The sequence below is a fragment of the Agelaius phoeniceus genome, chromosome 1 (genome assembly GCF_051311805.1).
Source record: "Agelaius phoeniceus isolate bAgePho1 chromosome 1, bAgePho1.hap1, whole genome shotgun sequence".
In the NCBI taxonomy this organism is placed as follows: domain Eukaryota; kingdom Metazoa; phylum Chordata; class Aves; order Passeriformes; family Icteridae; genus Agelaius; species Agelaius phoeniceus.
The window spans coordinates 21,860,113-21,882,198 of NC_135265.1; the positions used below are offsets into that span (position 1 = coordinate 21,860,113).

Consider the following 22,086-nt stretch of genomic DNA (forward strand, 5'->3'; position numbering starts at 1 on the left):
CCGCCGGCCCCCGGAGCGCCCGGGACGGCGAGGCCGCTCCCCTCCCGCCTCCGAGGCTGCCCCGCCCCGCGCGGCTTCCGGACCCGCTGGGAAGTGGGACAGAAGCAAAGGCGGCGGCCGGGGAGGTGGGCAGGGAGCCGGGGCCGGTGGTGCTCGCTGGCCTCGTTCCTCGGGGGTGCGCGGGGCAGAGGGGTGGGCTCGGCTTGGCCGTGTCCTTGCGCCCAGACCCCGTCTGCCTGGGGCTCTCCCGGGCTTTCCTCGATGTGGGCCCTGAGCCGCTGGGAACTCCGCTGTGGTGTCGCGGGCCTCGCGCCTGGCTCGGCCCGGCCCGGCCCGGCTCGGCTCGGGGAGCGCTTGGGCCGGGGCTCGGGAGGGGACCTGGGGGAGGTGGGGCCGCCAGCCGGGCTGGGGGGTGATTCCCCTTTCCCAGATATCCCCTAGTGTCGGGCGGGTGTCTCAGGGCTGACTGGCTGCTCCCTGGGAGAGAAAGCGACAGTCTCCGAGCTGGTTAATCGCGACATGCTGGGAAAAAGCATCAATAGCAGCCTGGCCATCGTTCCCCCCTGCTGTGTGGGTGCCTCTCGCGGCTGCAAGCCAGCAAGAAACCCTCGGTCCGTGCTTTGTCGGGGAGCCTTTCCTGATATGTCTTTTTTCATTTAAATGGCAGGAGGCCGGAGCGAAGGAGAGAACAGTGTGGGGAGATTCGTCATCGAACGTGGGCTTCGTGAATAGCCTGTTGGGTTGTGCTGCAGATCTGCAACATGGAAAAGCAACTGCTTGAATCCTCAGAGGAGAGAACGTTTCAGTACCAAGATTCTCTGCCTTCCCTGCCAGTACCTCCTCTTGATGAATCTTTGAGTAAATATCTCGATGCAGGTAATGACTTAATGTTGTAATGGTAGTGTGTCATGTGCTGTTGTAAGCAGGCTGATCTGAAGATGTTTGCTAAGTGATTGTAGACACGGCTTGTACTGCAATTGGGGCGTGGGATACAGACAAACTTAGTGTGCCAAAGGATCTCTTTCAGGTTCAAAACTGGAAATGCAGTGCCCAGAGAAACTTGGGTAAAAGTTTCTTATTTATCCCTAATTACCTTTCTTCAAGGGAATTTGACACTTGGTTAACTTTTTGGTTTGAGAGTGGATTTTTTTTCACTTTTTCCTTCTCAACAACAACAACAACAAAACTGGTCTGGAGAAAGATACTTCACTTAAAAATTTTGGTTTGCATAACTGCTTGTTTATAACTGTGTTTGCTCAGGATCTTTTTAAAAGAACAGTTATTTAAAACTTTTCATACTTAATATTGGTGAGAAAGAACACTTATTAACTATACAGTCATAGGCAAAAGCAGTGGTGAGCATTTTTAGATAATTTAGCTTGGATACTTTTTGCCTTGACATGTTGACTAATCTAAAGAACATCAGAGAAACGTTTTGAAAACAACATCCATGCACATGTATCTAGTTTTGTTTATAAAGAAGAAATGACTGGTTAATTCTTTATTATGTATTGGGAATGGCAAAAATGCATTATGAAGTGTCTTGAGATTATTTTTCTCTATTTCTTCAATAATTTTCAGAACTCTGAGACATGGAGTTTTTTCTGGAACATCTACTTTGTATCTTACCATCTTGCAGGTATTACATAATTGCTAACAAAGTAAGACTTGGAGTTCTCTCCTTAGCAGAAGCATACTACACCATATTTTCCCTTTCCCAAAATAAGATTCCTGAAGCTTACTCTTGAGTTCCTATTTATTTCTGAGTACTGGAAATGGCCTGCTTTGGTGTTCTTTACATAATTGTTATTTAATGCAGAATATTGAAGTGGTAGGTTTTGAGCAAAAGTGTTGTGTGTGTATGTGTGTCTAAAATAATGCACTGTCTTTTTGCTGTAATGCAGATTAACTAAGGTTGTGCTGCAAGAGTAAAACCTGCAATAACAAAATTGCTGTTTAGTTTTGTAAACCCATCTGTCTCTCCAGGTTAATAAATAACTCTCTCATGGAGTGAGAAGAGCTGACAGTGTATTTGTTTGCCCTGGTTTTCTGATTCTGATCTGTTTTCATAAATAACCTTTTCACATGTCCCTTTATTCTTCATGCTGAAGTTATTTGCTGCTTACTGTTCCATGCACAATATCATTCTATAATTTTGATCACTGTTGCTCTTCTTTAGTCTCACTGGCGGTGGAGAAAAGTTAGCCCAGCATTTGCCAGTCTTCCCTTGTACAAATATATTGAAGTCAAAGGGTGCAGGGCACAGTTCTAGACATGGCTCTGTGAATTTCCTTGCTTAAGCTTGTCATTTTAGTCTATAAATGTGAGTGGAGGAAAGGAGATGCTTCAGTAGAACAGTTCAGAGCCTCCAAATGATTCTTCATAGAGGCTTTAAATTAGTCCTGGGAAACCTTCTTTCATTGGTTGGAGGAGGACTCTGAGCCATTGACATTAGTCAGGGCTTCTGCTGGTAAAGCACTTACCTGTTTAGAGCCAGCTAACTAGAAAAGCTAGACAAAGTATGTGTCAGAATATGCCTCATTTAAGGCTTTACAGTTGCTGCCTTTTAAGGAGTAACCCTGTTTTGAAAGTAAGCCTTGAGCAGAGAAGGTGTCCATTGCCATGTTACTGAGCCTTCCAGCTCAGAGGATGAGAGTCAGAAAAATAGACTCAACATGAAAGTATGAAAACTCAAACTTCCAGCTTCCCAGAAGGTTCCTTAACTATGCAACTGAAGGTGTCTTTCATGGGATACTTCTTGTTTCTGGGCAGAGCTGATCCCCCAATCAGAAAGAAAGGCAAGATCTGTGGGCTGAAGAAATGCAAGAGAAGTTTCACTGAACTCTGGTGAGAAAGAGGCCAAGTTCTACTCCTTAACAGTGCTGCTTCTACATCTGATTAAATAGTTTTTAAATGGAAAGAAACCCTGTGAGTCATGTAGATTGGGAAGAGTCCATCTGGACCAAATTTCTGCTCACAGCTGGTCCAACTACAGCATGTTGCTCAGGCCCTGCTTAGCCAGGTTTTGTTTACTTACAAGGGTGGAGACTCTGTTTCATTGTAACCTGTTCCGGTGTTTGATCACCCTCATGGTTGTGGGAGAGGAAAGAAAAACAACAAACTGAAAAAATCAGCCATGACCAAAAAATCCCCAAAACTTCACATTTTCCATGTGAGAGATTTTCTGTATTCCACCTTTATTCCATTTTCTCTTATCCTAATTCTTTCCATCTCTGAGAGGAACTTTGCTTTATCCCCACCAGGACTTTCCATTCAGTTGAAGAGGGCAGCCAGGTCTTCCCTGGCTCAACAAACAGTTCTCAGCCTCATCTCATTGTGCATTCCAGTCCCCTTGCAATCTTAGTCACCCCTTTAAGGTTCAACTAAATAATTCCATGAATTGAGACCAGAACCAAATAATTTTGCTTAGTTTTCATTTTTTATTGAATATTGCTCTGTAATGACTTTATAACCTGAATAACAGAGGGTAATCATCCTCTCTTTCAATAGTATGTGATAATAAGGTCATTTTCTGGGAAGCCTGAGTGTTGGACTACCCTCATTCAGGGAAGGCTTTCAGTTTCAGGGTGGAAACTGTAATCTGCAAAAGGGTAAAGGTGAATGGCTCTGTTGCTGTTATTTCTTTTTTCATTTGTGTTCACAACTGATGGTGTGCAATTCAAGCTGCATCCAGATGTGTAGGCACTATGTGAATGTCCCTAGCTGATCATCTGTGGTGGAGGTGTAAGGGGAATGCTGGTACCTTTCCAGTTGTGATGGTGTTGGATTGGAATTTTTGGAGGTTCCAATGCAATTTAAACACAAGCATTGTATGGTAATACTTGAAAGTAGATGTTCTGTCTTGCTGCCTAAGGTTGTCAGAAGGTGCTTAAAACCACATTTTTAGGTAATATTTGGCCCCTCCTCTCCATGTTTGTCCTGTGCAATAGAAAAAATATCACCAGGACTTGCATTATTGTTGTGGAATACCATAAGGAGACCAGGATGTATCTGAAAATGGATCCTTATCTCTCCCTTTAGGACAGGTAGTGCAAAATACTGAAAAGCCTTATAAAATTAGGATTAAAATGGAATTATTTTGAAGAGGAGTGAGGATGACTTACCCTTGATGGAAGAGGACCAGCACTGAAGAGATTGTACATGGAAAAACTATGTGGGTCCTGTTGAGTTGTGCCCATGAGTGCTGAGGGAGCTGGTCTTTGTCTTTGAAAGGCCACTTCTGATAATCCTTGAAATGTCATGATTACTGGTGAAGGTTCCTGAGGAAAGAAAGAAAGAAAGCAGATGTTACTGTTGTCCTCAGGAAGCACAAGACTGATTAATCTTACTTTAATTCCTGGGAATCCCTGGCAAATAATCATGAAAACCATTTCTGTGCTTATGAAGTACAAGAAGGTGATTGGGAATGGGCAGCATGGGTTTCTGAAGAGGAAATTTTGCTTGACCAACATGGTAGCTTTTTATGATGATTTTTTTATGGTGGCTGTCTCGCTGGATAAAGGAAAAAGAGTGGATATTGTTTATACTGACTTTAGTAAGGCTTTTGGCATATCAAAAGATTTTTTTAAAAATCTTCATAGAGGAACTAATAAAGTATGCACTAGGTACAGGGCAGACAGATGGGCTGGAAACTGTATCATCTGCTAGGCTCAAAGGTCTGTGGTCAGCAACACAGATGCCAGCTGTAGGCCAGTCTCTGATGGTGTACACCAGGGGTCCAGTAATTCTTAATACAGTCATTGGTGGTGATGGGACATGCATGATGGGACAGACTGTACTGAGTTTGGGAGCTTCCAAAGCTGGAAGAAGTAGCTAATAACACCAGATGGTTGTTATGCCATCAGAGGGAGCTTGATTGGCTGGACTAACAGACTAACAGGAGCCTCATGAAGCTCAACAAACACAGGAAAATGCCAGGTCATTCACCCAGGAGAGAATAACTTGCCACAGCAGCACAAGCTGGGGCGTAGTGCCTGAATGCAGAAAAGCCCCTGGGGTCTGGTGGACACGAAAAGTTGAGCATGAACTAGCATGTGGCCTGGCAGCAAGGCATGTCAGTGGTCTCTGGGGCTCCCTGTATGGAAGGAACATTGCCAGCAGGTACAGAGAAGTGATCCTTTCCCTTGGTTCAGTGCTGGGGAGGACATATCTCTAGTTCTGTGCTTGTTTCTGGGCTCCCCGTACAAGCAAGATAGGAACATACTGAAGTGAGCCCAGAGAGGGGCTGTGACAGTGATTAAAGGCTTGGATTATCTGACATATGGGCAGAGACAGAGAAAGCTAGAATTGTTCAGATCTGTGTGATTACTTGTTGTGGAGGAGTAAATAAGATGGAGCCAGACATCATAGTAGTATCCAGTGACAGAATAAGAAGTGATGGGCACAAACTGAAATACAAGCAATTCCTTTTAAACATAAGAAATTCCTTTTAAACATAAGACCACTTAATGCAGGAGTGGTCAAGCAGTGAACAGGCAATAGTGGAGTGTTCATCCTTGGCGATACTTAAAACCCAACACAGTTCTAAGCAACTTGCTGCAACTTACCCTACAGAGATGCAATGTTGGACAAGATGATCTCTAGATTTATAAAGAAGAGAAAACCAGTGGTTGCAGGCAAGCAGGTGTGATTGCAGCAAGATGGAGTTACAATTTAATACTTAGGTTAACTAAGTGTTTGAGACTTTGCCCTGCTGAAACTTGCCCGTTGCTTGCAAAAGTAAAAGATAGATGAGAGATGATGCAGATACGTGTTCAAATTTTCATAATTGTGTATCTTTCTTTGTTTCTTAGCAGCTATAAGTCAATTACAGGGTTACCAGTAGCAAGGCAAACAAGAAATTAACTAATGATAGTGTCCAGTGGCCTCAAAAATTACTTGGGCCTCATTGTGTAGGCATTGAATCACCAGAAACACACCTCCCACACAACCCTCCATTCTGTTTCCCACTGACTTCACAATCTAAGTATTAATAAGACAGAAAATACATTATACACCAGGTAAGTATAGGAAAAAGATGAGATGTGCCTGTATGAAAAATTACATCAGCAGTGCTCATTACTGGCCAGAGATTTTATGGTAAAAAGTCTTTAAGGAGTGTTTAGATTAAAATAATGACTAGTTTTGCAGATGTTTATGGAGGACTTCAGTGTATAATGCACATGATCTGAGAGGAATCCAAAAGGATTTAAAAACAGAAAAACTGTCTACCAGTAACTGCATTTGCCATCAATCAAAGGTGGATATAACACAAGGACAGTGAATGAGAGTTGATGGGCAAGTGTCTTGTAGACCATGAATGGATTTGAAAATACAGACAGGTAGCTTGTAGTTGGTGCAGTAGAGTGGCAGACATGTGCTCAATGTGTTCATTTACAAAGTTCCTGTAAATTTAATTTCTTGGAAGAACTCCATAGTATTTACATATGTAAATATATTTGATTTAGTTATCTGTTAGGTATTTTAGGTTTTCAGCAATTACTTTACTCTGCTATCATCTGTATTTATTTAAAAGTATATATTTATGTTTTATTAGAACATACTGATGTATTTACAGACTTTTGAGAGATGTTTAAAAGGTTTTCCCTTCAAATACTTGTTTTAGAAAAATTAATTCTCATTCACTCCCTTGCCTGTGAATATCTGAATCTTGGAATAAATCTTAGTATTCAGTTGTCTTTAAAATAAAAACATGTTCTTTTTACAGTGAAGCCATTCCTTAATCAAGAAGAATATCAAAGAACTGAGGATATAGTTAAAAAATTTGAAAATGGCATTGGAAAAGAGTTGCATCAGAAATTACTGGAAAGAGCTAAAATGAGAAGGAATTGGGTGCGTATTTACATATGTGAGAAATCATAATTCAGTGTAAGAAATCTTAATTCAACTTGTGGAAAGTTGGTTATTCAGGATGTAACTCAAAGAATCATTTCACTTTTTAAAATCTTCGGATCTTCCTTACATCTGCCACTTGACCTGTGGATATGAACTCATTCATATTCACTTACATATGTGTCATTTTTTTTTTTCAAAGCTGAGTGGTTAAGAGAGGTCACTAACTGAAATTTAAAATTATTTACCAGATTTTGGATAGTTTATCTGTCAGTCTCTCCTTCTATGACATCTGTCCCTTCTCTCTCCACCATGGGAAAAAACAACAACAACAACAACAACAAAAAAAAAAAGAAGAAGAAGAAAAAACACCACAAAAAACCCCCCAAAAACACCAAAAAAACCCACCAAAAAACCAAACCCACAAAAATCCAAGAAAACCAACCCTGGAATTCAGAGTTGGTTTCCTTCTTTTTCTTCCCAGAAGGAAACGATGTGGTTGCATTTTAAAGTTGTCTTTTAACAGAGAAAGAGATAGAAGGAAGGTCATTACCAAGTGGAATTCACGAGGGCTTTTTAAATCCTAACAAGACACACTCCAGAGTGAGGATTTTCAGATGGTGGCAGAAAATGTGCATTACGAACTGTCTCTCTCAGATCCCTTCTCAACACAAGTCTAGTTTCCTTCTATTCTTCATGGAGTAGCCTGTGATATTCACAGCAGCCACAACTGAAGTCTGCAAGAGTCTAAGATTATGAGTATCAGGGAAGAAATACCATAATTTACAGTTTAATACTCTATAGCAGCATTGAATTTTATTTCAAGCTTGAAAGCAGAAGAGCTAAATGTGTCATTATCTTAATCAGTTAGTTTTGAACCACTGTCCTGCCTTGTGTTATATAGGACCTACTATTCATAGTATTAAAGTAAAAAAGTAAAAAGCAGACAGTTGAACAGTCATGTAATTATTAAAGAATTAATGAATAACAATAAGTTCTGATGTTAAACATTTTTCATTTCAGCTGGAGGACTGGTGGCTGAATGTGGCTTATCTTGATCTTCGCATCTCAACCCAAATCCACTGCAATATGGGAGGCCCTGGTCCCTATATTGAGCACTACTGGCCACCAAAGGAGGGCACTCAGATCGACAGAGCATGTATAAATATATGGCACACCCTGAAATACTGGGATCTGCTACGAGCGTAAGACTTTAAGAAAAAATGACTGATCCTAAATATTGATGTATCCCTCTGCATCCCTTAATTGCATGTGTGTGTTCATGTCCGTTGGCATGCATTCTTTGCTGTAATAGCCAGGTTTGTCTTACCTTGATTTAATTCCATCATTTTAATTTCTCTTGTTTAATGTTGCTGTGTTTGTTACTACAGAGAGAAGGTTGCCATAGAGAGATCTGGAAATGCTGTTCTGGACATGAACCAATTTCGAATGCTCTTCTGCACTTGCAAAATTCCTGGGCTTACCAGAGACTCTCTCAGCAGTTATTTTAAAACTGGTAAACAAATGAAAATTGGGGATTAATACAAGCAAATTATTTTTATTAATATGCTAACGGAGTGGTCAGTTTAACCATAAAATTCTTGCTTTCTTGAGCACTAAATCAGCTACTGGTTGTAGAGTGTTCATATTATGAAGCAAAGAATGCTCTCATCTACAAATGCCCTTTTTGGTCCAATATTTAGTCCTTATCAAATTGGAGTAAAAGAGAGCTCTGCTTCAAATTTGTGTATAACCAGCCTGATGCCTGTAATAAACATGCCAGCATTAAGAATTGATGAAAGACAAATTCTAAGTATGTGTGGATTCAGCAAGGAACACTTATTTCAGCAGATGGAGTTCCTGCCTACAAGAGACACAAATAAATGAAATTTGCTGCTAGATAATGACAATTACTTGAAGCAGTTTCTAACAATGAAAGTTATGTGTGACTTCTGTTGGTTTTTAAAATGTCTTCAAATTTGCAGAATTGAATAAAAAATAGTCTGTAGGACTTGCTTAGTTTTTTTCTGTATCTGTCACTTCATCCCCAAGGTTGGATTTTAATTTATTCCTGTTTTTCATTTCAGAGGCTGAAGGTGAATGTCCGTCTCACTTGATAGTCCTGTGTCGAGGTCGAGTATTTGCATTTGATGCTATGCATGAAGGCAGCATGCTGACTCCTCCAGAGATTTTCAGGTTTTCAAAATGCTTATTTTAAATGAACTGTCTTATTCAAGCTATATACAAAAGGGATTTTTTTTCTATTCCCTTGACCTCAAAGATTTAGGTGTAAGAGAGACTACGGCTTCTCCTTTAGCTGAAAGGTTCAGATTTAAGTAAATCCTTCAATGGATGGCAATTTCTTTCCATGTACTATTGTAATACATCTGTAGAGCATCATACAAAAGGGCTGAAAAAAGATACTTTAGTAGGAAATACCACTTTTTATGGTTTCTTTACATGGAATTAGTAGGATTACAGCTATCATCATTCCTTCCACATACAATCCACGTTGCAACTTAATCATTATCAAAGTTGAAGCACTCTCATGTGTTGAACTCTCCTGTTAGATACAGACATAGTTTCAGCACAAGTCTCTTGTGACTGATTTGGTATCTATATGCATCTCCTCACTAAAAAAGGGTTGTTAATTTTGACAGGGAATAACTTCATGCAATTGTCAAAGTGCTGCTTATAGTGCACAACAGAAGGCTTATAATTAAAATTGGCAAAAAAGTTGATGGCCAAATTCCTCATGCAAGACCAACCTAATTAGAGAAACTAAAATTCACTTTTTTAAAATAGTCTGGTAGATTAATACCTAATATTTTAACATGTGCATTTCTAATTTTTGTAGCTGTACCTGTTAAGTCAAGCCAGTAACAAAGAAATGAACACTTGGAATACAGACAAAATCCTCTGAATCTATTGTCTATAGGAAGGGCAGGTTGGGTTTGGCTTTATTTTTGTAAGGTCATCATTGGTGTCTTATATTTTTGATACTATGTAACTAATAGGCAAGAGTGCTAGAAAAAAGTGCCTGTAATTTATGAAGTTTCTTTAACATGGAGAACAGCATGTGGAAAACTGAATTTTCAAACTAAGATTTACCCCTCTCATAATTGTTCTTCTAAAGGAAGAGGTAGGAAGAGAATTGCTCTTGTATAGTTCAGAATTTACATTCAGGATATACTGCAGCAAGTGTTCTGCTTGAAGGTTTATCTTGAGGGGAAGGTTTGCCCTGAATGTGATTAGCTGCTGTAGAAGCTGTAAAGCTGCAGTATGGCAGATGTCTGCTGCTCTGAAAAGTCCCAGCCTGCACTGTTGAAGTCTTAAATCTAGTTTTTAATTAAGCATGTAATAATGCTTTAGCACTATGATTGTCTATGTGTGTTTGTACTGGGCTTGTAGGTGCTGAGTGACTGAAACCTGAGCAGGTCTTCAATTGTCCTTAGAATCTAGGGAAGCTGATTCATGCTTCCTGAAAATTCATACTGGCCTGTGAATGTTGAACCAAAATTCCAGCTTTGCCAAAAAGAGACAGAGACACAAGGTGACTTTTACCTTCTCTCCATCTGTTGTTAACTAAAGGTTTTGATATCTTCTTAAAGGCAACTTAGGGACATACAGGAGAGATGCTACAGTGAACCAGATGGGCCAGGACTGGCAGCCCTAACAAGCAATGAAAGGACCAAATGGGCAGAGGTAGGAATACTTAGCAGCTGGTTCCTGGGAGAAGCATTGTGATCACTGGAAAAACATTATTTCACTTAGCTTTGTCTTTTTATGTCTTTTAGTTACGGGAATACTTGATTCATCTTGATCCAAAGAACTTAACTCTTCTGGAAAAAATTCAGAGAAGTTTGTTTGTGGTTGGCCTGGATGATTGTAGTCCTCATGCAACTCCTGAGGACTACACTGAGGTAGCTAAGAATTTTTGATTCACACCTGATCATCTTTCCATAAAAATTTCTCCTGCATATATACAGAAGTAGCACCTCTTGCTCCTTCAGAACAGTAAAAATGAAGCAAATAAATATGCAAAAAATGTGCTTTTTTGCTCCATAGGAAAACTTAAATAGTTTTAATTGTTAGGCCATTGGAAGTGAGAATGGCTGAAATCAGCCTTCATAACCTTTTAGCCCTCTGTCCTTCAGGGCCATTAACTTTTTATCAACCTTCTAATTAATAACTTGGCCCTCTAATCATGTTTCATCTTGAACTGGATGAAAATGTCATCTGTCAGGGAGGTCTTGCCATCTTGATGTAGTCTAGGTTTAGCTTACAAAGACTGGCAGTGTTCTTGGTGTTTTTTAGACTTCACACTATGTTTCTTCTGCTTTAGCTTACAAGGCTGGGGCTAGCAGGTGATCCCACTGTGCGCTGGGGAGATAAATCCTACAATTCCATATTCTTTTCCAATGGAACCTGTAGTGCATTCTGTGATGTAAGTTAAATTTTTTTCCATCTTCTGAGTATTTATTTACTGAATTTTCCCCTTCAGAGTATTATTTTAGGTGTTACTGTGTTACTCTTTAGTATAGGCTTGTTTACCTGGCACCTGGTCTGGTAAATTTTCAAAAGCAGTCTGCTTCCTCATGTTCTTTGCTTTCTCATGGTGTTTACTATTACACCATACTTGAATTAGCAACAGGATCTGAAGTCATAATCTTATTTCTGAAAGTATTTAATGACAAGTTCCAAAGGGAAAAAATGCAATACATAAGAAGGTTTTAAATTAACTCTTTATTTGATGCATCCATTTGAACAGTTGTGTTTTTTAAACTGTTATTTTAAACTCATTGCATGGCCAGAAGGGCTTCTATTTTTCCTTAAATCTGCCTTTTCTTGGCAGTAGTATATTGTACCTTCCTGTTCAGCTGCAGAGCAGTTAAAATGGTGGGTGGACTTAAAATACTTCTGTATTTATTGCAGAACTATAAAAAAAGTCTAACACTGCACAGTAAAGCTGTTGGTCAGCAGGAAAAAGAGCAGGATAGGGAAAAACCAGAAGAGTTTGGTCTTCTTACTGTTATGCAAAGAAATGTAATATCTTCTCTTATCTGATTCTAGCATTCTCCTTTTGATGCCATGGCTTTAATTACCATGTTATCTTATGCTGATAAGAAGATTATTGAAAATGAGGGAAAATGGAAGGTATCTTTCTTTTATAAACTTTCAAGCTTATCAGTTAACATGTCTTTTCTTATGGATAACATTTTCGGGTTTTGCATCTTTCTGTCTTCATCTTCCCAGGGATCAGATAATGTGAGGGATATTCCAAGGCCAGAGGAACTTGTATTCACAGTGGATTCAAAAATTATGGATGAAATCGGACATACTAAAGAATTGTATTACAAGAAGGTGAAATTTTCTCCTGGTTCTCTCAGTTGTTATTGATACTATTTTTTTCATTCTATTTACATGTTTTTAATTGGTCTTTTTTCATGCTGGAGAACAGTAATGAATATGTTCCTGATGAACTGATGAAATTTAACAACATGGTTAAATTTGTTGCATAGTGATTTATGTTGAGTGTGTTTTATTTACAGTGGACCAAGTTGTGATATTTCTTGACTTCTGTTGTTTTTCCTCCTTTGGCATGACAGGTATCTGACTTGCAGCTGGTGTCTTATGCCTTCACATCCTTTGGCAAAGCATTGATTAGAAAGAGGAAACTTCATCCTGATACATTTGTGCAGCTTGCCCTTCAGCTTGCTTATTACAAATGCCATGGACGGTAAGAAAATACAGCTCAGGAATAAAAAACTAGTTTCTTGAGTAGGGGTGTGCAGTGTCTTTGCAATGCCAGTATGTAATTTGCCATGGGGATGTAAGAATGAATAACTAAGGGATTTTTACAGTAACAGTTGTATGTATGGAGCCATACTTGCTTCAGAAGAATTGTGTTCTTGTGCCCATAGGGATAGTACATACACATATTATGGAGTGGGTGGTAGAACACAGCCTGTGAAGACTTGAACTTGGGCCATACAAAGGAAACACTTGGGCTAACATGAAATGCACAGTGGGTCAGGATTCTCTAATGTCAAATAGTTTCTCAAATGTAGAAGAGAGTTTTATCTGTAGCATGTGGCAGCCACCAGTAAAATGTTTAGTCTTCTAAGCCTGTAAAAGGCCTCACAAACTTCAGTGTCTCACTTTCTTCAGCAATATTGGGTGTGAAGGTTTGGGCAGAATAATAGAGATGAAGATAGTAGTGACCCTTCAAGTGCTGCCTCTGCATTTTTGGATGTGACATTTAATTTTGTATTATTGATTAAAAGGTGTCATTCTTCTTGTTATTGGTGTTATTCCCAAATTTCTGTTTGGCTTGTGTAAGTCATTACTGACCAGCAGAGTATTGCTTGCTTCAGAAGGAGGAGGGTTTCATCATAGGAGTGTGATGTTTTGTCACTGGTGAGATGTAGCCCATCATGACAAAGGTTGGTTTGCTGAACATCGGGACATTAATTATCTGACTAAAATAGCCTTGGTCTGTTGTAAACATGCAGGTATATTTCATGTAGGTTGTATATTAAGTGGTAGAACTGTAGTAGAGCTGGAGTTGCTCCATGTAAAAGCTGGATGGCTGTCAGTATGCAGCAGAGAAGGTTCTGACCTTTCCTTCTAAATGTTTTGGAACACACTGCTTATTTCAAATGTGTCTCTTAATTTATGAGGGTTTAGATGGTGTAGGTGGAAGTACATGGTGAAACTGAAGCTTGTGTAATGTCAGCTGTTTTGGCTAGAGGCTAGTAGATCTGTAGTCTGCAGAAAATACCCATGGCAATGCAGTCTTTTCAAGGTATGAGTAAAATACTGCTACTTTTTTCAGTCATCTATCCCATAAAAGCACATAGAGTTGCTTTGTGGCTCTTTCAGAAACATAACTTAAAGAAAATTAGTGGGTTTCTGGTACTTGTAACTGAGCTTGATGTGCAAGATCTTTTGCAGGATTTCTTTAGCCCTTGAGACAGCAAATAGTTGTGTTAAGTTAATGAGACACTCTTCCCTAACTTTTGTTCTTAGTCCGGGCTGCTGTTACGAAACTGCCATGACCAGGCGATTCTACCATGGCCGCACAGAGACCATAAGATCATGTACTGTGGAAACAGTGGAATGGTGCAAGTCCATGCTGGATCCTTCTGAGAGTGTAAATACTGAAATCCTACTTTAATTACTCTGTATTTTGAAGGCCTGTCATCTGAACCACTTCAAACTCATTTTTCTGTTGTCTCGGTGATGGGAATCGGTGCCTTTCCAGGGAGACAAATTTTAAATGTTGCTGATTCTGGTCATTGTGACTGAGATGTGCTGTCATGTGTGGGCTTGCTTGGTTTTGTGTCCTATTTACCTTTTGGTTTCAAGAATGTAACTGTCTCAAATTACATTCATATTGATTAATTTCACACCTCACAAAGTTCCTGAGTTGGAGCCAAAATATTGTGCTGTGCAGTTGTTCTGTTTTAATTTTCAAGTGAAATCAGGAAATGTTTATCTAATAGTTGCATCTGAGAGCAAGATTGAAGGGTGTTTCTGTCCTAGTGGTAACAGGGGTGTGTTCCAGAGTTTGTCTCTGAGTAGCTGAACCAGAGACCTTTTCTTTTCCCAGCAGCTACCCTCTGGTGCTTGGCTGGCAAAGCAGGTCATGCCTTGCTTGCCAAGCAAGAGCTGTACTAAAGCTCTTTCTGTTGCCCTCACTGTACATTTCTCAGAGCCTGAGAAATTAAGCAAGGAGAAGGTTTTTGACAAAGGACAACACATCTTTAGAAAAATCAAACGTTCTGTGTTATTAATGAATCTAAAAAACATAGAGGAAGACAGCTGTCAGAAAGCATGTGTGATTCATAATTTTGGCCTTAAAGATCACATTTTCCTGGTCTTCACTGGCTTCTTTTGGCATGTACAGCAGTTTTAAAACCCAGTTTTCTGGCCATCTTCCAAATCTGCTTTCCTTTTCCAAATATGGATTTCTATTATTTCCCTGCTCCTCAGTTACCTTCTAACCAATTACCAGGCTTCTGTGGTTACTACTGCTGCTAGTGTGTAACTTTCTATGTACACTAACTGTAGCCTTTTTTTTCTTTGTAACATTAAATAGCAACTCCAAATAGCTCCCTATTGTTCTTTTGTTTGTTTGTTTTTTATACTTAATACTACTTTTTTTAAAATACTTTTTTTAATACTAACTCCTGGAGCTTAAAAAGCCCTGTTCAATAGTATTGAAATGAACGTGCTTAAAAGTCTGCTTTTATGTAATTTTTATTATCTTAAGGTCAGATGCTTTGAAATAATCCTTTTGTCTTACATTTTCTTTTGCCCCTTGTCATCTTGATAGCTTGATTTTTATCCAAATCAAGTGACTTTTGTCCTTGTTTCACATTTTCTGCTGCAGCCTCTTGTGTGATGAATAAAAGGATAAATAGTCCTTCTTAAGAAGTCAAAGAGCTATCAAGATCTAAGGTCTTGGAAGTCAAGATCTTGGACTGTTTCTCAAGGCCTTCTTTACAAAAGCCATGTTATTTGTATTCTCTCTGACTTTAATATATGAGTTTTAATATAAACTTGGAAAAACCATAATGTTGGGCAGAATTGGCAATCAGCAGAGAAAATCTGGGAATGCACCTAGTAGGAGCTAGTGTCCTTCTGAATAAATGGAACTGTAGAAGGTTTTTGGGTTTGATCACTCTAGTTCATACTGCTTCCTTTCCATTGTTTCAGATTATTTGGGAAAGAGCATGAGGTTTGGAATATTGTTCAGTTCAAAAGTGATCTGAGTAAGAGAGCAGAGATACTGAAAACAAAGGAGCACATTTTCCTGAAAAGGGAATTTGGGTTTGGGAGAAAGGGTTTGGGACAGGTTCTTATGTACCTTTCAAGTTCATTCATTTTCTTCTATCTAAAATTGTTAGGAACTATAAAAGGGGAAAACCTACTGGTCTGTGATTGCTGATGTGTTACTCATTTGGATTGATTTTTCTTTTTCTTTTTTTTTTTTAATTTGAATCCTGCCCTCCTTTCCAGAATTATCAACGGCTACAACTGATGCATAAGGCATTTGCAAAGCACAATAAACTGAGGAAAGAATGTGAAAATGGAAGAGGTACTCTGGGATCAAAATTATTGGGTCTTTTTCATGTGGGTGAAAAGGGAATGTCATTGTGTGCTACTACATTTTCTCTCTATCCTTATTTTCAACCTGAATAAAAACTACCACTTAACATTTTATACTTGAATTTTGGGGAGAAGAACTAAAACCTGCTCCTTGCACCCATCCTTGTACCCCAAAAATATGTTCACTTGGAATGTTCATTCAGCTTTTTCTGCCCAGCTAATCATTGCTTTGGAGTACCTTCCAGTCAAATATGTGCTTGGCTGAAAAGTGAAAAAGGAGAGATTAGGGTGAGATTCTAACCCACCTGTGTTAGTGCTGTACACTATTCTGTGAATGAGAAAGAGTTGCTGGGAAATGAACCTGATGAACTTCACACTCTCTCCAGCCTTCTTGGTGTGTTATCACAGTTCAGAGCAGTAGTGGCCCTGAAAGCCTTTCCACTGTGTTGGCATAATTGCCCAAGGGCTGCTTCCACTGTGAGGAGCTCTTCCTCCTTGACTGAAGTGGGAGTTTTCTTGGGTTTTGTTTTCCACAGGGACTGTGTGCATCTCTGTTACTGAAGTCATTTGCTTTTGAGCTCAAGTTGAAGTTGTTGAAAACCTCTTAGATCAAATGTGGGGAATGTTTTTGGATGCTACAATATGATGCTGTTGTTTATCTGTCCTTCAGCTGCTATTTGAGCTCCCAGCTATCCAGACCAGAAGAAGCAGAAAGACTGGGAATGCTGCTGTTAATGATTCAGTATTTGCATGTATTTGACAGGCTTTGATCGTCATCTTCTGGGTCTCCTGCTGATAGCACAGGAGCAAGGACTGCCAGTGCCAGACCTGTATGGGGATAAGGCCTTCACAGCCAGGTAATTCATATTCTTGTCCATGGAAAGTTGTATCCCTGGATACCAAGGCCTTTGCTACACTGGCCTTGTGTGTGCTGATGTCTTGATCTCTGCAACAAAATAACTGTTTTGTAAAACACACTTTGTTTTAAATGACTTTCAACAGTGCTGCTTTTGTTTTGTGTTGTTTCACAGTGGAGGAGGTGGGAATTTTGTCCTTTCAACTAGTCTGACTGGCTACACTAGGTTTAGTGGATCTGCAGTCCCTATGGTACAACATGGCTATGGCTTTTTTTATTCAATTAGAGATGACAGGTAAGGATATAATTTCATTTTGAATATGGCTCTGCATTTGTGACAGAGGAAAAGGCAGCTAACAGCTAGAATGAGGAAAGGAAGATACTGAAGAAATAAGGCTGAATGTGTCAGAAGGGATTGAGAAGTGAGGTACATGAGAATAGAGACATTGGCATTCTGGGAAAGCACATGTGGGAGGAGGAATGAGTGCTGGAGGGCAAGTGAGAACCAAGATACTGACAATAAGCAGAAATAAAGAGTAGTAAAGGTGAAAGAAGGGAGCAACAAAAGGACTTTAAAATAGGTTTACTTTAAAATAGGCTATCATTTTAGGATCATTTTGTAACATGTGAAGGTGTTTTTTGGCTGAAGAGCAGATAAGAGGACAGGTGAGCATACTGCCCATCATTCTTGGCAGTGACATCTTGAGGGGCTAAAACATTTGGCTTCACTTCTCCAAAGTCATACTATTTGAAAAGATCAAACTCTGGCTTAACTGGTCTTATGGACAAAAATTGCTCCTTTTTTTTATGAAATATAAAACTAATTTGGTTAGAAGGTGTAGAGATAAATTGCTAGTTTAGGTGTAATTCAAATGATTTCTTCCTAAAGCTAGGCAGGGGTTGTGTGCCCATTCAGATCAGTTTGAGAATACAAGCCATTAATACTTTGATCTATGGCTCTCTTTAAATAAATAGAACTAGATCAAGGTATACCTTTTATTACATAAATAGAAAAGAAGTACCTAAAACTAAGTTAAACTAATTGCAGAAAAAGAAGAAATATAATTCACAGCATTTTCAAATATAAGCAGAAAAGTTGTGTCACAGTTGTGTATGTAGTAACAGGTATTTAAATCAAAGTATCTGATTTCAAGATCTGTCAACATTGTTGCTTACTGAAGGCACTAAGGATCTGAGTCCTCTTTTAGTGTTGAGACAGTATGTTTATATGACAATTTTTACTTCAGATTTATGTCAATAATTCCACATTTCAGGAGAATTTGTGTAACTTTATCCTAGACCTTGACAATTAAGCATGGTGACTTCACTGTTTTCTATATTGCTAGGATCATTAGTACCTGCTCTTCTTGGAAATCCTGTCCAGAGACTGATGCAGAAGTGCTGTGCAGAACTCTGTTCCAGTGCTTCCATGATGTGCTGCAGCTAACACTTACAGCTCAGCTGTAAGCTTGACAATGGTGTAAGAGGCTTTGCAAGCTCACAAGTTGTATGTAGTACTTAAAAACAAAATGCTACTCAAAGAGTATTCTTAAATTCAAGACATTTAATGATCTGGTTTTGTGAGATTTACTGTGGTAACAGTACCCATTTAAGAATAATGTAGCCATTTGCAACAGCAATGCAAGCAGTAGTACCTTATCTGTTTAGAACTATGCAATATTAAAATATGCCACAACAATGCAAACATACTTAGGGATGGGATGTTGTAGTGGAAAATTGATGGGAGACCTGTATTTATGACCTTAGTAGTCACATGTAGAATAGTTTGGAGTCTACTGATAGTGTTTATGACAGTTGAGCACTTAACTGTGTACTTAAAAGTAACCACACTATCCTGTTTTGTGATTATGCTTCCTATTCAGAGTGGTTAATGAAACAGAATGTTTCCATCAGGTTATGTGGTATTTTATAAGTTACCTTTCATTTTTTGCTATCAGGATCATACCAAATAAATGTTGTATCCATGAATGGGGATGTTCCCACTACATTTGTAGTATGAGAGCACTACAGTTTGAAGTATTTTGAAAAAAGAATCACTCGATAATAAAGACAGAAAGCAGCATGAGTTTCAGATTTTTCAGTTTTCGTTCTCTAGGGAACTGTGAATATCTGTTGCTTTCCACTAATAATGCACAATAAAAGTAAGCACTGAATACAGTTTGATACGGTTCTCAGGATTTTAATACTTGATTTCTCTGAGCAACTTTGTATTTTCCTGTAATAGAAATAAAATTTTCCAAAAATCAACCTTGTCTTAATTAATTTATGGCTAGACTATTTAACATAGTGTAGCAACATTGTGAGAGAAAGATGATCTTGGTGGCAGATGAATTTGAAACAGAGATTCTAAAGTACCCATTGTTTTTTCTCTAGCTTTTAAAGTTTCAGAGAGATTAAATGCTATTATTTATTTTACAGAAACAACTCCATTTTCAGCTAACATGGAACCAGTCTCTTTGCCCTCTGGCAGCTCTGTTGCACATATTTTGTCCACAGTAGCAAGAATACTTCCCCTTTTGATTTCCTCACTCAATGCCTGACACTTCTCTGCAGTCCAGGGTGTGTTACACTGTGTCTTGTTGCCTCAAAAAATGCAAAAAATGGTCTCCTCATTTCAGCCTTTGTTTTCCTTGCCTTTACTGACCTACCTGTACATCTTATCTCAATTAGATGAGATGTAATTGACAACCATTCAGTGTTTAATAGTTTGAGATTTTCTGAAACTCACATAGAGAAAGAATTCATTGCTGTTCTGCAATACTTAAAATAGCCCAGCCTCTTTCTCAGAGGTAAATGACCTTCTGAAATCTCATGGGCAGTGAAGCCTGTGTCTTTATGATGCTGTGATTTCTGTGAGATAGATTAGGATTTTGGATCGAGCTATGCGTGATTATTTTTATTCTTTATTCTCGACTGGGTTAGTAAACTTGGTTGCAATTGTGATAAAGACAGTTTGCTTTGAACATTCATTCAAAACAGCCTGAAATCTGATGAAGGGTGTAATTTTGCATTTATTTGCATTTATTTTTCATACACCTACTCCTGCCTTTCTGAGGATTTCTGGGAACACAGAAATCCTGGCAGAAATACAGAAAAAGGACACATTTTTCAGAAAGTGAATCATTGAGAAAATGGCATTCGATCACCAGCATAACCAGAATTTCCTGTTCAGCTGACACAGTCTGAGCCTTGCCTAGAGAAACTGAAGGCAGAAGAGTATTCAGGGAGGACAAATTTAAATTCTGTGAGTTGTTAAAACTGCTTGTTATGTGCTGTGGATGCATGAATTCATGAATGTGGTAATAATTTCCTTGTTGTGTAAAGCTTTTCAGCTCCAGTGCCTCTGCCCTCAAAGCCTCCCTGTTTTTGTGCCCTTCTCCATGAGCACAGATGCTCTGTGCTGCAGAGCTGATCCCCGTGCCTGGAGCTCTCCACCCAGTCCTTAGCTTTCAGTTTGGCAAGTCAGTGAGGATTGTTCAGGACTGCTTTGCACTCTTTAATTTGAGGAACTATGAATTTTGTGCTGGTGGAAGAGGGTTGGGTTCTTAAAGCAAATGTACTCACTTATTTATTAGTTATGGGTTTCTAGGAAACTATTTATGGAATTGTACCAAACCCATATGTATTGAAACATCCTTATCAGTCTTTATCTAAAAGACTGAACCTGCTGTGTTGCTACACTTCAGCAGCTGGTACTGCCCACTCTGATGCATTTCATATCCCACTTTGAGCATTGACCAAAGAAGAGTAGGTGCCTTTCTCAGTCCAGAGCTGCTGCTGATTCTCTTGCTCTGCAACCTTGCACTCTGAGCCACAGCAATCTTGTCTGCTTTTTGGAAGGTGGAGAGCTGGTGAGTTGTTATGATGCATGTGTGACTTTTACTGTCTGTATCTGACAGTTCCTGACAGTCTGCACAATGGGAAAACCAAAAGGTGAATTAAAAACTACTACAGCAGCTGTTGCCCCCTGTGGTGCCTCTAGTCTGTTATCTGTGATAGAACAATGACAGAGGTGGTGCTTCTGTGGCCTTGGAGGTGAAAAACTTTATCCTGATGACTAGTTCAGGTTCCTGTGTGTACATCTGGGGTGAGGGACAGGAGACAGCACTCACTGTATTTCACTTGCCCCAGAAATCAGGTCAAACAGACTTTTCCAGGGTCACAGCCTGGCCCTTCTTTTCTGCTGCAAGCAGATCTTAGTTGATAAGTTTTAGAAATTGTCCTAAGCAAATTGGCCTGGCTCATTTGACAAGTCATGCACTTTCTGGCTCACTTTTAGCAACATGGAAAACTATTCCAAGTTCAGTCCCACTCATTGCAACCCAAATCCCAAATAATTGAAATTTAATCCACCAAAGAGTTCCATATAATCAAATAACATGCTGGATAATTTTGTATTTCAGTTTTAAGCACTAAGAAAGGACGTACTTGATATACACACTTAACACCCACTCAGAACCTCAGTTTATAGGTGTTTATGTTCATTTTTAAAAAGAATATTTCAATAAATTTTTAAAGAAGCATTCTGTATGATGCTTGCAAACTTTGTCCAGATACAAGCTATTTTTTTTCCTGATTCAAAGTAACAACAATGCAAGTGTTTTCCATGGCTGCTGAAGCAGTCTGTGTCTGGGAGCAGATACTCATCAGCAGAAAAACAATTTTATGGCTATTTTTAGACATAATCCAATGGATAACTGCAGTAGAAGTGTGTCTACATCCTGTTGAGAGCATAGTTATGACATTTGTGGATATGCTGCTATTAAATATATCCAATTAGACTGAATTACAGCATTGAAGTAGAGACAGCACACATTTTAGCCATGAGAGTTTATTTCCCATTGGTCTTGTGTAAGCTGTCCTGAGGATAATGCCATGGGGTTGTCACTGCTCTGGGATACACTGAACCAGCCCACATCACCTGCAAAGGCTTTTGGAACTGCAGGGTAAACATACATCCTACATTGTCAAAAGCAGCCAGTGATTTGGAGCTTGCCCATGAAGAAATTATCTTTCACAGGGTATATTCTCAGCATTTTTTGCAAATCAGTAGTTTTTCCAAACTCCTAAAGTCGAAATTCCAAACCCAGTGCCATTTAAAATACCTAAAGGAGAACCACTGTTCATTCCTAAAAACATAGAGACACATTTTCCTGGCTCATACAGCAGTTTGGCATCTCATCCCTATTCATTTTATATCTTTGAAAATCTTCCTGTTTTGCACAGAAGAAAAATAGTAG

At 39.1% G+C, this 22,086-nt stretch overlaps 1 protein-coding gene across 2 annotated transcripts; it reads left to right on the forward strand.

Annotated features, from left to right (window-relative positions):
- Positions 1-3: 3 nt before the first annotated feature.
- CROT (carnitine O-octanoyltransferase) lies at positions 4-19,093 on the forward strand. 2 transcript variants are annotated; one of them, XM_054632713.2, is made up of 17 exons: positions 4-125; positions 668-876; positions 6,728-6,852; positions 7,876-8,057; positions 8,244-8,368; positions 8,940-9,048; positions 10,464-10,557; positions 10,650-10,775; positions 11,198-11,299; positions 11,926-12,009; positions 12,109-12,216; positions 12,462-12,592; positions 13,885-14,008; positions 15,880-15,958; positions 16,733-16,826; positions 17,001-17,120; positions 18,172-19,093. In XM_054632713.2, the coding sequence occupies exons 2-17, from the start codon at positions 762-764 to the stop codon at positions 18,290-18,292; spliced, it is 1,839 nt and encodes a 612-aa protein (XP_054488688.1). In that variant the 5' UTR covers positions 4-125; positions 668-761; the 3' UTR covers positions 18,293-19,093. The 2 variants fall into 2 exon arrangements, with proteins under 2 accessions (XP_054488688.1, XP_077030691.1); XM_077174576.1 differs by lacking the exon at positions 4-125 and adding an exon at positions 152-175.
- The last annotated feature ends 2,993 nt before the right edge of the window (positions 19,094-22,086 follow it).

What these genes read in the sequence shown, in the direction of transcription:
- CROT (XM_054632713.2), top strand. Translation starts at nt 762, where the DNA reads ATGGAAAAGCAACTGCTTGAATCCTCAGAGGAGAGAACGTTTCAGTAC. An exon ending in GAGTAAATATCTCGATGCAG is followed by an intron (nt 877 to 6,727) that starts GTAATGACTTAA and finishes TTCTTTTTACAG; the next exon opens with TGAAGCCATTCCTTAATCAA. An exon ending in CTAAAATGAGAAGGAATTGG is followed by an intron (nt 6,853 to 7,875) that starts GTGCGTATTTAC and finishes TTTTCATTTCAG; the next exon opens with CTGGAGGACTGGTGGCTGAA.